The sequence below is a fragment of the Budorcas taxicolor genome, chromosome 4 (assembly GCF_023091745.1).
Source record: "Budorcas taxicolor isolate Tak-1 chromosome 4, Takin1.1, whole genome shotgun sequence".
NCBI classification, from domain to species: Eukaryota; Metazoa; Chordata; class Mammalia; order Artiodactyla; family Bovidae; genus Budorcas; species Budorcas taxicolor.
Genome location: NC_068913.1, coordinates 71,635,140 through 71,651,950, shown reverse-complemented (window position 1 = coordinate 71,651,950; position 16,811 = coordinate 71,635,140). Strand labels below are relative to the sequence as shown.

General features: G+C 41.0%; 1 protein-coding gene across 1 annotated transcript in view; it reads left to right on the top strand.

Moving 5' to 3' along the window:
* NFE2L3 (NFE2 like bZIP transcription factor 3) overlaps window positions 1–16,323 on the top strand; it is a 31,417-nt gene extending 15,094 nt beyond the window's left edge. Inside the window, exons 2-4 of the mRNA XM_052639194.1 lie at window positions 5,850–6,017; window positions 14,087–14,170; window positions 15,076–16,323. Coding sequence (XP_052495154.1) covers window positions 5,850–6,017; window positions 14,087–14,170; window positions 15,076–16,323 — 1,500 coding nt within the window. The remainder of the gene's footprint in view (window positions 1–5,849; window positions 6,018–14,086; window positions 14,171–15,075) is intronic.
* Window positions 16,324–16,811: the final 488 nt, after the last annotated feature.

Sequence of the window (16,811 nt, the reverse complement as noted above, 5' to 3'; positions counted from 1 at the left end):
TTGATGAAACATTGAGTAAAAAATAAGAATGGCAGGTGTGACAATGTGATGTAATATGTATTTAGTCCTCATCTGCCCCCACCCCCGACCCCTATGTGGCAGAGCTCCCAAAGACCTTGGAATTTCCTAAGCATGAGAGTGATGGGAGCATCTTTTGTTACAATATTTGGTCTCTCAGTCCTCAGTTCTTGAAATAGTTCCAGAGCCCTGAAGGTGAAAGGAACCTTTTCCTATTTATAACATGCCCCTTCTAACCACACCTGACTTACAGGGTTGTTTTTTGTTTTTTTTTTTAATATTTATTTGGCTGTGCCAGGTCTTAATTGCAGCATGTGGGATCTAGTTCCCTGACCGTAGATTGAACCTGAGCCCCTTGCATTGGGATTGTGGAGTATTAGCCACTGAACCACCAGGGAAGTCCCTTCATTCTGTTGATGAGGTAGCTTTGGGAAATCCCCCTAAAGATGGGGGCTGTTGCCAGGGGAACCAATCACATGATGAGAGGATTAGAACTTTAAATCCCCCACCCTCCCACCCAGACCTCTGGGGAAGGGAGGGCAGCTGTAGATTGAGTTTAGTCACTAACAGCCAATGATCAATCAACCATGCTTGTGTAGTGATTCCTCCATAAAAAGCCAGAAGGAGGACTTTGGAGATATTCCAGGTTGGTGACCACATGGAGGTGCTGGGAGAGTGGTGCAGGGCATGACAACTTGTGACCTTTCCACAGTCCTTGCTTTTAGGCATCTGTTTGTTTCTGAGTTGTGTCCTTTTGTAATAAAATGGTAATCTAGTGAGTAAAATGTTTTCCTGAGATCTGTGAGCCACTCTAGCAAACTAATCACACCAGAGGAGGAGGGTTATGGGGACCTTTAATTTATAGGCACTTGGTGGGAAGCACAGGTAACCACCTAGACTTGGAACTGACCTCTGGAGGGAGGGAGAGAGCAGTTTTGAGACTGAGCCTTTAACCTGTGGGATCTGATGCTGCCTCTAGGTAGGTAGTGTCAGAACTGAATTAAGTTATAGAACACACAGGTGGTGTCACAGAACTGCTAGGTGTATGAACAGCCCACACATCTGGTGTCAGAAGTGAAATAGTAGACCATGGAGAGTGGAGGGACGACACTGTTTTCCTTTACATCCGATATCATCATCATTATTGAGCAGTATTCTGAAAGCATGAGCAAAGCAATGAGACGAGAAAATGAAATCAATTTAAATCGTGAGAAGGAAGAGGTGAAAAATAGTAAAGCAATTGACATGACTGTATATACTTCGGGGGGAAAAATACAGATTAACAGGAATTATAATGGAAGAATAGTTTTTCTGAGATTACCTTCTGTGGTTGCCTTGGACAAAATGAGTTTGCCATGTAGGAATTTTAGGGGATAACTTTAGTTAGATATAATTTCAAACTTTAAAAAAAGTATATATCCTTTACTCAGATTTGTCTGTTGTTTACATTTGGCCCCATTTGAGTTACCTGTTTATAATTACATCTATATACACATACATTTCTTTCATTCTGAAACATCTGAGAAAGAATTGCAGCCATTATGTATAGGACTTCCTAGTATGGTCTATAACCAGTTAACCAGAATCAGGAAAATTAAACATGAATCTAAGACTATAATCTATTGTCCATACTCAGATTTCATCTATTGCCCTAGTAATATCCTGTGTAACTACTTTTTCTCCTGAGTCTGCATCTAACCCAGGAGTACATGTTGCATTTACTGTCAGATCTCTTAAATCACCTTTAAGATGGAAAAGTTCTTTCAGTTCTTGACCTTTAGATTTTGGAAGAATATCAACCAGTTATTTTGTAGGGTGGCTCCCAATTTTGAATTGTCTGATGTTTCCTCATTACATTGAGATTATAAACACCACAGAAATGGTATTGTATCCTTCATATTGTGTCAGGAGGCATCTTGGTTTATCGCCATATTGTGACGATAGATTTGACCGCTGGTTTATTTTTCTTTTGAGCTTATTTTGTGTTGGGGTGTAGCCAATTAACGATGTTGTGATAGTTTCAGATGAACAGCAAAGGGACTCAGCCATACACATACATTCTTCCCCCAACCCCCGCCGTGACCCCATTCAGGCTGCTGCATAACATTTGACCACTTGGTTTAGATGGTGTTTGCCGGGTTTCTCCTAAAGGGTTATTATTTTTCTCTTTGTAATTAAAAAGTAATCTGGGGTGATACTTTGAGGCTACTTAAATATTTTTATTTTTCATCAAGTTTTTATTCCCTAGTTTCAGCATTCATTCATGATTTTCTAACTCCATCATTCTCCTTCTATATTTATTAGTTGCATTCTACTCTAAGGGAGATATTTCCCTTTTTCCTCATTTACTTGTTTATACTGAAATGAACTTGTTGGTCCTTTTATTTAACACATTTATTGAATTATGATCCATTATTATATGACACAATAGGATTTTTAACCTGTTTTCTGCTTCTTGCCATGTGATTTGTGGTCATACAGAATTTCTCTATCTTCCATTATTCTCCCGAGTTTTAAGGCAGGGCATCTTACAGACTTTTGTTACCGAGCTCTCATACACTGAAAGTTTCCTTATGGGCTTGATCTCGTTAGGTATTAGCCACTGGTTTCCTCTGTTATTGTTTATTTATGTATTGTTATAGATAACATTCTCATGTTTGCAAGTTTATGTGTCTCTCTACATGTGTTGTATTAATTCTGATATTAAGGAAATGGCAACCCACTCCAGTGTTCTTGCCTGGAGAATCCCAGGGACGGGGGAGCCTGGTGGGCTGCCATCTCTGGGGTCGCACAGAGTTGGACACGACTGAAGCGACTTAGCAGTAGCAGCAGCATAGATAACATTCTCATGTTTGCAAGTTTATGTGTCTCTCTACATGTGTTGTATTAATTCTGATATTACAGACTAAGGAGACCTTGCTTCATGGTTCTAAAATAGATCCTGTGATTTAGAGGTTAGATGTTCCTATGCCCACCAGCAGCAAATTTATTTGTAAACAAAGTTAACTGCCTCAGGAATCTAGAATTTTGAATTAGATCTCTTAAGGCTTAACAAAAGAAACCTTGGCAAAAGATTGAGGTTAAAAGAGTGATGACCAGTCTTATCTTTTCCCTTTTTCCCTGAATTTAGATGGGAATCAGTGTTTCAGTTGCAGAAAAGAGCAAGACTATGGAATCTCACTCATCAGAAATTGCATACAAACTCAGGATGTTGTATCTAGGAGTTCATCTGTTCAACAGCTATTATTAAGGGTCTGCTGTGTGCCAGGCCGTGGTGTAGGCAGAGGGCATACAGCAGGAATCAAGCAGAGTCCCTGCCCTCAGGAAACTTGCATTCTAGTGGGACAGATTAGACAATAAACAAATACAATAACATGTTCGATTCAGTCACTCAGTCTTGTCCAGCTCTTTGCAAGCCCATGGACTGTAGCACGCCAGGCCTCCCAGCCCATCGCGAACTCCCAGAGTTTACTCAAACTCATGTCTATTGAGTCGGTGATGCCATCCAACCATCTCATCCTCTGTTGTCCCCTTCTCCTCCCACCTTCAGTCTTTCCCAGCATCAGGGTCTTTTCAAATGAGTCAGTTCTTAGCATCAGGTGGCCAGAGTATTGGAGTTTCAGCTTCAGCATCAGTCCCTCCAATGAATATTTAGGACTGATCTCCTTCAGAATGGACTGGTTGGATCTCCTTGCAGTCCAAGGGACTCTCAAGAGTTCTCCAACACCACAGTTCAAAAGCATCAATTCTTTGGCCCTCAGCCTTCCTCATAGTCCAACTCTCACATCCATACATGACTACTGGAAAAACCATAGCTTTGACTAGACGGACGCTTTATTGGCAAAGTAATGTCTCTGCTTTTTAATATGCTGACTAGGTTGGTCATAACTTTTCTTCCAGGGAGCAAGAGTCTTTTAATTTCATGGCTGCAGTCACCATCTGCAGTGATTTTGGAGCCCCCAAAAGTAAAGTCTGTCACTGTTTCCACTGTTTCCCCATCTATTTGCCATGAAATGATGGGACCAGATGCCATGATCTTAGTTTTCTGAATGTTGAGTTTTAAACCAGCTTTTTCCACTCTCCTCTTTCACTTTCTTCAAGAGGCTCTTTAGTTCTTTTTCACTTTCTGCCATAAGGGTGGTGTCATGTGTGTATCTGAGGTTATTGATACTTCTCCCGGCAATCTTGATTCCAGCCTGTGCTTCCTCCAGCCCAGCGTTTCTCATGATGTACTCTGCGTATAAGTTAAATAAGCAGGGTGACAATATACAGCCTTGATGTACTCCTTTCCCCGGAACCAGTCTGCTGTTCCATGTCCCATTCTAACTGTTGCTTCCTGACCTGCATACAGATTTCTCAAGAGGCAGGTCAGGTGGTCTGGTATTCCCATCTCTTGAAGAATTTTCCAAAGTTTGTTGTGATCCACACAGTCAAAGGCTTTGGCACAGTCAATACAGCAGAAGTAGATTTTTTTCTGAAACTCTCTTTTTCGATGATCCAACAGATGTAGGTGTTAGTTACTGTGTGTTCGAAGGCTGATGGGAATTATCCAGTAGACAAGGAAGTATTGTTGACACAGAAAAGAGAATAGGGTAGCAGAAGCAATGTCTTGAAGCACACGAGCTACTTGTGATAGGGGATGTGAACAAGAGATCATTGAGGTAGGAAGACCAACATCTACAGTGTCAAGAATTTGGTACAGTGAACAGAGAAGCAAGTAAAACCAAGTGGGCCATCAGCACATTAGCCTCCTTTTTCTTCTGCTCTTGCTTTGATTTCTCTCCTTGTTTTAGCATCTGTGTATTTACATTTCTTTGACTTTTATTTTCCTTTTAAAGATGAACATTCCTATGGTTTAGAGTAGGGGGCAGTAATGCTGTCCTTGAGTTAGTCCAGTATGTTTTGTTGCTGGAAGAGAGAAATTAAAAACAGATCCTTGGAAAGAATTTAAGAGGCCTTGATGTTATTGGGCCATTGGGCTTCCCTGTGGCTCAGATGGTAAAGCGTCTGCTTGCAATGCAGGAGACCCAGGTTCAATCCCTGGGTCGGGAAGATCCCCTGGAGAAGGAAATGGCAACCCACTCCAGTACTCTTGCCTGAAAAACTCCATGGACTGTCTCCTGAGGAGCCTGTTAGGCGACAGTCCCTCAGGTGACAGTTCATGGAGTCGCATAGAGTTGGACACGGCTGAGCTTAGTGGGGAAACAGTATACAGAGAATTTTTAATGTAATTGGAAGTATCAGAATATATATTATATGCTAAATGGCAACTGTTTGAATGTTCAGAAGAATTCTCTAGCCTTTTAATTATCTGTCTCCTTTTAATTATCTGTCTCCTAAGTTAAAGGTGAAGGACTCATCTGTATAAATAAGCATAGTTGAAAATATCAATGGAGATGTTAGTTTAAGCTTTTATCATTAAATTTTTTTCAAAATAAAAATTTATTTACCTTTCTCCTGATTGTAAAAGAAATACATGTTTGTGGTAAAACATTCAAACAGTATAGAAATGTATAAAATGAAGTCAGCTCTCTTTACCCTCCTTGAAGTCAGGGGGTTTATAAATGCAAATAATTTACATTATCCAGATCAGAACAGCCTGTCTCACAGTGAGTTTTTGAAAAGGACAGGACACAAAACTGACCTTTGTTTCAGAATTAAAATGTTTCTTTGATACCAAAATAATGAAATGTCAGTCTTAGCTTTCGACTTGTGGGTTTTCCTTTTTCCTGATCACTGAGCAGTAAATACAAAACAGTTTTAAAGATTTTACTTATTTGATAAAGTGTGGATTTGTACTTAGCACATTTTGGGGTTGGTCCTTTTTATAGGAGAATGAGGTATTAAGAGGTGTGAGTCACAGTCCCCAGCATGAAGAAAATGAGCAAAGATCATCAACCCAGAAGGAAAAATCACTACAGCAGAAGAATGAAGATGAAAATAAAGTAGCAGATAAGCCTGCCTGGGAGGCAGAAAAAACCACTGAGTCTAGAAGTGAGGTAAGCATGTCGGAATATTCCAACCATACTATTTTGGCTTTAAGGTAGATTTTAGGACTTTTGACAATTTGTGTTGAGAATGGATTTTATATGTGTGCCTTACTAGAAGTAAATTTGATATATGAAAATACATATTTTTTAAAATTGTGGATGTGGTTATTTGGTTTAGAAAGGAATCAGCCATAGACCGTTATATCTGGTTAAACTCTCACTTACCCGTCTAGAAACCTGCTAGCAGATTTAGTTGTGTTTGCAAGGGATGTAGAGATGGCTGGCATCCTGAACCCTGGAATCTTCGATCAAAACCAGCCACTTTCAGAAGTAGTAGACAGGTTGGCTAGGTCTGGGAAAGTAAGGACAGGGCCCTACAGGGACATCACCCTGAATCCGGTTGGAACTTGGGCTCACATCCTCGCTCAGTCTCCGGTGCACCATGCTCACTGGGCATCCATGAGCCCACTTTGCATCTTTGGCCTAGGTGGAGTTGGGTAGCCTCATTGACTACTTGCAACTAATAACCACACTCATGAATAGCGGAGAGAGTGGAGAAAGGTGAACTCCAGGAGCCAGGCTGAACTCCTTCCTTCTTTAACATGGGACCTAATCTGGGTTCTACTCAGCAGTGACAGGTCTGGAATTCCAGAGAGCTTTAACCACTTGGTATTTCCCCTGGCAGGTGGCACCCTTGCAGGTCTTGCCCTGATGGGGCTCCCCGCCCTGCGCTGCCCCAGGTGGAATTTGGGGCTGTGCCTTGAACACCCATGGAGGGTAAAGAGTACTATGCCTTGGCCCTTCTCAGGCAGCCCATCATCACTGCAGCCTTGACTTTCTAACATCACCCTGGATATAACATGATTGGCAGAATGAAGCCTGAAAACAGTTCTGCTCCCTCTGTTCACTCACCACTCCCCCACTCCTCCAGCCTGTTCTAACCTGTTTTAGGGAACTAGTTCTTCCCTACATGCTGGGTGAAATCTAGGACAGGCCATATGCTAGATAATCAGACCAAAAACCTCTCTGCTTATCCCAGTGCAGCCAGTTGGTAGACAGAACCAGTGTAAATTCTCAACAAGTCTGTAGTTTTCCCACTCTTATCCCTGCTGCAACCTCAAAGCCTGCCGGGGAGGAAAAGGGTGTGTGTGGCCTGCTTCTTGGGTTTCCCCAGTTCTTCCTCCCTTGTTTGTTCAGCCATCTTCTCTGAAGCTGAGGGTGTGATGGGTGGTAAGAGCTCAGAAAAGGTGTTCCCTTGACTGTTGCCAGTCTGAAACTGGTTTCCCTGGACCGCAGACTATATTTAAAACCACTTCTCTGTTGGTTAGGCACTCTGATTTTGCAGGTTCTTTGGAGACCCCTACTGGAGTCCCCTACAGCTGGGAGTCTCTCAGTGTCCTCAAGTACACATGCACCTCCACCTCAAGTGGCCTCTCAAGCACCTGCTGGTCCCGGAAAGCTGCACCTCACCTCCTTTGTCAGTCATTTCTCTAGTTGCAGCCCATGCTTGGCCTCTTGCCCTTATTTTTCAGGCAAGCTCTGGATGCTCATCTGTTGTATTCCCTTAACACACCATGTTTCTAAGTGGTCTCTTTGAGTCCTTTTTAGCTAGTCTTTAGATGATGTGGCGTTCACCCCCAAGGAACCCCTTCCCATTTTCACTTTACCTCAGGCTATTCAACCCTTTTATGAGCTGCAGTTAAATGAGGTCCCACTGCAGCCTGGCATTTCGCTGTAACATGCAGAGGTGTGCCCAGCTGCGTGCTTTTACACATGGGTATTCTCCCCAGGCCGTGTGCTCGTTTGTAATCTGTGTACTTGCTATGTGGCTTCACCACCTCCTTATGCGCACACACGCGCACACACACAAATGCCAGAGGATTGTCACATCAGTGCCAGTGAGTACTGAAATAACCATGTCTGTTTTGAAGGAGACATTTCAGACCACTTTACTGAGTGCCTCACAGACCATCTTTTCTGAGGCGAAAGATGTCCTCAGACTGGTCTTACTGCCACTTCATTCATGCTGTTGATTCATTTTTTTCCTGGGTATGTCTTTGCAATTATACCCCTTCACAAGGCTTCCCAGAAAAGTAGGACCTTATTTTCTCCTTTTTTGAACTGCCTATAGTAACTCACTCACTGCTAGGTAACAGGCACTCACTATTTAGCTTCCTTGGAGAATTTAAAATATTTCACTGCAGACAGACATCAGTTTGGACAAAACTGTCTAGAAACACAATCACTTAACAGTGTGGAATTTGTGCCTTGGTTCTTAATTACCAGACTCAGCTACATTTTTCTAGGTCCATGTTTCTGTTTTGTGTTTAAATTACACTTCTTGTAGGAGCTTCTAACAAAGCAGAAAGGAGTTATCTGTGGCCACATTCAATCACTGGCATTTGAGAATGTTTAGGATGACTGACATAATTTACTCATTAACAGTGACTTCCTTCCAGCTGCACTGCAAGCCTAGACTGCTATTAATGAAAACTAAATACGCAAATATATACAGGTTAACTGGTCTGAAGACACATTTTTCTCACTAAAGACAAGTTGAATTTATGTATTGTTGCATATTTTTAAAGGTAGAAAATGTGTCCTTGTTTTTTTTTTAACATTCGTAGTAACCTCTGTTCAAAATACAGTGATTTCTTGGCCAAAAACAGAACTTAGATTAGGAAGGACTTTTATGTGAAGATGTAGGACTGCAGTCATTTAGGCCCTCAAGTAAAAGGTACAGGCCCATAGGCTTCTGAAGAGAAGTGAGGGGATTTTCTTTGTAATGGAAGTAAGGGCAGGCTTAAGGACAATACCAAGAAATAGGGAGACCCCTGTAGACTAGCAACTACCTGAACCCAAAACCACCCTCACAGCAGAAAGGAACCTGGGGAAAAATACAGCTCAGTGAGAGTGGACATAAGAGGTGGTAATGTGGTAATAGTGAGATAATGGGTGTTTAAGAGACCCTGTCACTTCTTCCTTCCATCTTCCCATCTCCTGCGGAATCAACCAGAATGCTGGTTTTAAGGGGTTAGCTCCTCAGGCCTCCATCGACGGGCACTGAAGAGGAAAAACAGGTAAAAAAGGTCTAATGAGACAGATATTTCTTTGAATAGCCTGAAGGATCAGTCCATAATTCACTTTAAAGAGAATGATCTTTATACCCATATTTCCATGTTCTAAATATTAAGGCTTTCTTTTCTGCAAACAATGTTATTTACCCATAATTAAGGGTTGTTTTCTCAGGAATGAATATAGATTTGTGCTGATGTTACCCGTTCTCACACACTTGTGACCATCAGGTAAAATTTAGTCAGTGGTTGGCCAGGACGAATGAATCAAGTTTCTGAAATTTCTTAATATCTTTCTTAGTATCATTTAAAATATCATTCAAAATCTTCACCAATTGATGAAGAAGTTTGCTACCCACTAAGGATGTGTAATTTCCAGAACAAGAAACACTATCCACCAGCTTATCTTAAATATGTCTTACAATATCCAGAGAGACACAGAAAGCCTTGAAAACATGGCAAACCCAAGTATTTGTACCACATACACAACATCATGATATTAAAAGACGCTTGGTCCTTGGAAGAAAAGCTACAACAAACCTACACCACGTATTAAAGCAGAGACATTTGCCAGCAAAGGTCTGTCTAGGCAAAGCTATGGTTTTTCCAGTAGTCATGTATGGATGTGCAAGTTGGACCATAAAGAAGGCTGAGTGCTGAAAAATTGATGCTTTTGAACTGTGGTGTTGGAGAAGACTCTTATGAGTCCCTTGGACTGCAAGGAGATCCAACCAGTCCATCCTAAAGATCAGTCCTGAATATTCATTGGAAGGACTGGTGCTGAAGCTCCAATAGTTTGGCCACCTGATGTGAAGAACTGACTCATTTGAAAAGACCCTGATGCTGGGAAAGAGTGAAGGCAGAAGCAGAAGGAGACAAGAGGATGAATTGGTTGGATGACACTGATTCAATGGACATGAGTTTGAGTAAACTCTGGGAGTTGGCGATGGGCTGGGAGGCCTGGCATGCTGAAGTCCGTGGGGACGCAAAGTTGGACATGACTGAGTGAACACCACCACCACAAAATCAGTCCAGCTGATCTGAATCTTCAATAAAGAAAACCCTTGAGTAAAAAGTTATGGGTGGGAGTTACACACAGCACAAGTCATGAATGTGAATTTACTAACATATAAAGACACTCCTTTGACACACCAGATACAGAAATCCTGGATGAGGCATAATGGATACTATCTTCAAATCAGGCACAAAACCTGAAGCTATCCAGATGCCATGACAGAGGCTGGGGTTGAGTAGATCACAAGTCCATGCCTGTGGGTACCTGAGTTCCCTGCTTTAATAAAGGCTCTTCTAGTTTAGGAAATGACAGCTAGGACACTTCTAGCCATGAGCTAGGAGACAGAGCAAGGAAGCTGTCCATCCAACTTTCAGAAATCAGACCACCACGTGTTGTGGATTCAGACCATCACGGTCAGGAATCCTGAGTCAAGAAAAGGTGTAAAAAGTGATAGAAAAACTGGTCCTTGAAGAGGAAAAATATAAAACTGAGTTGGTAAACACTTGGTATGTGGCATTCCTATAGAAAACAGCTCTCAAAGATGAGCTTTTGCATTAAAACTAAAAGACAATGATAGAATAAGAAAATCTAAATTACTGCTAATAGAAGTCCTAGGAGAGACTGGGAAGTATGAAGCAGCAATATTCAAAGTTTATGCCAAAATATTTCCAAAATTAAAATGATCTTATGACTCAGATTAAAGGGATACACAGAATCCCAAGCAGAGTAAATAATAAATTAAGTCCCAGACCTATCACAGTGAAATGACAGGACAACAAAAACTAAGAAAACTACCCAAGACGGGAAATGGGTGAATTTAACTCAGATGACTATTATACCTACTACTGTGGGCAAGAATACCTTAGAAGAAATGGAGTAGCCATCATAGTCAGCAAGAGTCTGAAATGCAGTACATGGATGCAAGCTCAAAAATGACAGAATGATCTCTGTTCATGTTCAAGGCAAACCATTCAATAGCACAGTGATCCAAGTCTATGCTCCAACCAGTAATGCTGGAGAAGCTGAAGTTGAACAGTTCTATGAAGACCTATAAGACCTAGAACACCAAAAAAAGGAAAAAAGAAGTCCTTTTCATTATAGGGGACTGGAATTCAAAAGTAGGAAGTCAAGAAATGCCTGGAGTAACAAGCAAATTTGGCCTTGGAGTACAGAATGAAGCAGGGCAAAGGCTAATAGTGTTTTGCCAAGAAAACGCACTGGTCATAGCAAACACCCTCTTCCAACAACACAAGAGAAGACTCTACACATGGACATCACCAGATGGTCAACACCGAAATCAAACATTATATTCTTTGCAGTCAAAGATGGAGAAGCTCTATAGTCAGCAAAAACAAGACTGGAGCTGACTGTGGCTCAGATCGTGAACTCCTTATTGCCAACTTCAGACTTAAACTGAAGTAAGGGAAACCACTAGACCATTCAGGTATGACCTAAATCAAATCCGATTATACAGTGGAAGTGACAAATAGATTCAAGGGATTAGATCTGATAAGAGTGCCTGAAGAACTATGGATGGAGATTCATGACATTGTGTAGGAGGCAGTGATCAAGACCATCCCCAAGAAAAGCAAAAAGGCAAAATGGTTGTCTGAGGAGGCCTTACAAATAGCTGACAAAAGAGACACGAAAGGCAAAGGATAAAAGAAATGATATACCCATTTGAATGCAGAGTTCCAAAGAATAGCAAGGAGATAAGAAAGCCTTCTGATCAATGCAAAGAAATAGAGGGAAACAATAGAATGGGAAAGACTAGAGATATCTTCAAGAAAATCAGAGATACCAAGGGAACATTTCATGCAAAGATGGGCATGAAATGGTATGGACCTAACAGAAGCAGAAGATATTAAGATGGCAATAATACACAGAAGAACCATACAAAAAAGACGGTCATGACCTAGATAACCACAATGGTGTTATCACTCATCTAAGGCCAGACATCCTGGAGTATAAAGTCAAGCAGACCTTAGGAAGCATCGCTATGAACAAAGTTAGTGGAGGTGATATAATTCCAGCTGAGCTATTTCAAATCCTAAAAGATGATGCTGTGAAAGTGCTGCACTCAATATGCCAGCACATTTGGAAAACTCAGCAGTGGCCACAGGACTGGAAAAGGTCAGTCTTCATGCCAATCCCGAAGAAAGGCAATGCAAAAGAATGCGCAAACTACCGCACAATTGCACTCATCTCACACGCTAGTAAAATAATGCTTAAAATTCTCCAAGCCAGGCTTCAGCAATATGTGAACTGTGAACTTCCAGATGTTCAAGCTGGTTTTATAAAAGGCAGAGGAACCAGAGATCAAATTCCCTACATTCCTTAGATCAAAAAAGCAAGAGAATTCCAGAAAAACATCTACTTCTGTTTTATTGATTGGATCAAAGCCTTTAACTGTGTGGATCACAACAAACTGTGAAAAATTCTGAAAGAGATGGGAATACCAGACCACCTGACCTGCCTCTTGAGAAATTTGTATACAGGTCAGGAAGCAACAGGCAGAACTGGACATGGAACAACAGACTGGTTCCAAATAGGAAAAGGAGTACGTCAAGGCTGTATATTGTCACCCTGCTTATTTAACTTATATGCAGAGTACATCATGAGAAACGCTGGGCTGGATGAAGCACAAACTGAAATCAAGATTGCCGGGAGAAATATCAGTAACCTCAGATACGCAGATGACACCACTCTTATGGCAGAAAGTGAAAAAGAACTAAAGAATCTCTTGATGAAAGTGAGAGTGGAAAAAGCTGGTTTAAAACTCAACATTCAGAAAACTAAGATCATGGCATCTGGTCCCATCACTTCATGGCAAATAGATGGGGAAACAGTGGCTGACTTTTATTTTTTTGGGCTCCAAAATCACTGTAGATGGTGACTGCAGCCATGAAATTACAAGGTACCTGCTCTTTGGAAAAAACTTATGACCAACCTAGACAGCATATTAAAAAGCAGAGACATTACTTCGCCAACAAAGCATCCGTCTAGTCAAAGCTATGGTTTTTCCAGTAGTCATGTATGGATGTGAGTTGGACTATGAGGAAGGCTGAGGGCCAAAGAATTGATGCTTTTGAACTGTGATGTTGGAGAAGACTCTTACGAGTCCCTTGGACTGTAAGGAGATCCAACCAGTCCATCCTAAAGGAGATCAGTCCTGAATATTCATTGGAAGGACTGATGTTGAAGCTGAAGTTCCAATACTTTGTCCACCTGATGCAAAGAACTGACTTACTGGAAAAGACCTTGATGCTGGGAAAGACTGAAGGCAGGGTAAGAGGACAACAGAGGAGGAGATGGCTGGATGGCCTCCCCGGCTCAATGGACATGAGTTTGAGTAAACTCCAGGAATTGGCGATGGGCTGGGAGGCCTGGCATGCTGCAGTCCACGGGGTCGCAAAGAGTCGGACATGACTGAACAACTGAACAGAAGGGGGAGGGGGAAGATTAGTTTACTATAGGTCTGTCATTTTATAACTAAATGCCACAAGACAGTGCTGAGGGTAAATATTAAGCCTGACCTAAGCATGAAGGCAAAATAATTCCAAATTACAAAGACTAAAGAGTTCATGAAGCTACTCTAGAAAACTATGAAATCATTTTTAACAAGAAACTTAATGAAACAATAGTGAATAAAGAGATTGATAAATCTTGGTAACTCTAAATACATGTTTGACTGAAAATTACAATATCCTTTCAATCACTCTGGAAGGTTAGCTGGGGAGGGACAAAATAATGTGGAACTAAGAACACAAGCCAAAAAAATTGATGGAAAATTATTAGAGCAAGAATGGAGGAAGAGTTGAGTTAAATGTTGAAAGCAGGATATTAAAATACAGTACTAAAAAAGGAACTATAAAAATTCCAAAATAAAGATAAATTCAGCTTGGATATGACTTGGTTATCCTTTCTAGATTGTCTAAAAGTCCCAGGCAACCACTTTAACCTTTTAACTTAAATGACTTTTTCTACAGAGATATCAAAATGGAACAGATGCATTTTTCTCTCTGGAAGACTTGTTTCAATTGCTTTCATCGCAGCCTGAAAATCTACTGGAGGTAATTAGAAACTTGGCTTTTACCCTTGCAGGAAAATATCTGCACTGACCTCTTTGTGAGTAAATGTTAACATTTTTACCTGGGATATACAGCTTTAATACTTAATGGTTCCTAGTGCATTACAGCAGAAGGCAATGGCACCCCACTCCAGTACTCGTGCCTGGAAAATCCCATGGATGGAGGAGCCTGGTGGGCTGCAGTCCATGGGGTCCCTAAGAGTCAGACACGACTGAGTGACTTCACTTTCACTTTTCCCTTTCATGCATTGGAGCAGGAAATGGCAGCCCACTCCAATATTCTTGCCTGGAGAATCCCAGAGACAGAGCCGCCTAGTGGGCTGCCGTCTATGGGGTCGCAGAGTCAGACACGACTGATGTGACGCAGCAGCAGCAGCAGCAGCGCATTACAACCCCATAGACTGTAGCTCGCCAGGCTCCTCCATACATTGTTCCCCCCTTCCAAATAATCACAAAGTATAATCAAATTCATAAAACCCATGTTAAATCAATACAACAGTACAGACTTGACAAAGTAAGGCACACATTAGTCTCTGGTAGCACTGTACTTCCATGACAGTCCACAGGGTGGATTTAGCTTAGCTTATAAAAACAGCTAGGATAAGTAGTAACAGGAAGATAATATTTAAGACCAGCTTTTATATTGACAATCTATTTTAAAATCTTCTGTGATGTTCAAAGACCTAATCTTTCCCCTTGTACCATAGTCTCATTTGAGCTCACATTGTACAGCCAGTTGCCTGCATTTAAGGGAAGTTATTCATAGCCAACAGCATATCCTTATTTGTATAGAGGAGTTAACAAAGAGAACCAGAAGTACTGCTTTGTGTATTAGAACTGGTGTTGAAAGTTTTATTTATTTACGGCACTTTTCCTCTCCTTTTTCAGGGAGTCTCACTGGGAGATATTGCTCCTCTCCCCAGAAGTATCAATGATGGCATGAATTCCCCCACACATTATAATGTAAATTTTAGCCAAGCTATAAGTCATGATGTAAGTCTCCACGAGGCCATGTTACTATGTTCTGACAATACATTTAGAAGGGATCCAGCAGCAAGGACTTCACAGCCACAAGAACAAATTCTACAGTTAAATTCTCCTACTACCAACACTGAACAGACCCTTCCTGGAACTAATTTGACAGGATTTCTTCCATTTGTTGACAATCAGATGAGGAATCTAAGCCAAGACCATCTGTATGACCTTGATATAAACATACTTGATGAGACAAACTTAATGTCTTTGGCCACAGGTTTTGATCCAATGGAAGTTTCTTGGCTGCTTGAACAAACAGGTTATGATTCTGGGCTTTCCTTAGACTCAAGTAACAATAGCACCTCTGTTATGAAGTCTAATTCTTCTCTCTCTATATGTGAAGGTGCTACAAGTTCTAGCAGTGACCTTTCCCACCATGACCTACAAGGGGCTGTAGGAGGATACTATCCAGAGCCCAGTAAGCTGTGTTACATGAATGACAGAAATGATTCTCATTTTCATGGGGACCTTGCATTTCAACATGTATCACATAACCACACTTACCACTTACAGCCAAGTGCACTAGAATCCACTTCAGAATCTTTTTCAATGCCTGGGAAGTCACAGAAAATAAGTAGATACCTGAATGACACAGACAGAAACTTAAGCCGTGATGAACGACGTGCTAAAGCTTTGCATATCCCTTTTTCTGTGGATGAAATTATCCGCATGCCTGTAGATTCTTTCAACAGCATGTTAAGCAGGCACTATCTAACAGATTTACAAGTGTCGCTCATCCGTGACATTAGACGAAGAGGGAAAAATAAAGTTGCTGCTCAGAACTGCCGAAAGCGTAAACTGGATGTAATTTTGAATCTGGAAGATGATGTATGTAGCTTGCAAGCAAAGAAGGAAACCCTTAAAAGAGAGCAATCCCAGTGTCACAAAGCTATAAACATAATGAAACAGAAACTGCACCACCTCTATCGTGATGTTTTTAGTAGGTTGAGAGATGATCAAGGTAGACCAGTCAGTCCAAACCAGTATGCTCTTCAGTGCACCCACGATGGAAGTGTTGTGATTGTACCCAAGGAATTAATGATCCCAGGCCAGAAAAAGGAAAACCAAAAGGGAAAACGAAAAAATGAGAGAAAAAATTGAAGATGGATTACACCAATATACATAAAAGCAGTTAGAAAGTGATACAGGCTCACAAATCTGCTTCCAAGTTTAGCTCGTGTTAAGTACAACTTGAATCACTCAGTTAAAACTGTTTTCAAGCTTATGTGGACAAGTTTAGGTATCAGTGTCAGACCTGGGGCAGAAGCCACAACTTCATGAAGTCCTAATAGTATGTACAGTGTGACATGGAAAGAGCCTACTTTAGTAGCCATCTCTTAAGATCGTCTTTTAAAAAGAAGCAAACACTGGATGCAATTATTTCAAAACATGTTTACTCAAGGTTTTTTCACTTAGCACTGAAGTTTAGTGACTTTTCAAGAGCCTTTTAGCCTAATTTTTATGAATCCTTAACTTATATAGCTTTTTCTGTGGAAATAAACTTTATATTTGATTTTATATTCACTTTTGCCTTTTATAAATTCAAAGCAAATTTATAGTTCTCCAAAATACCCACATTCAAAAATACA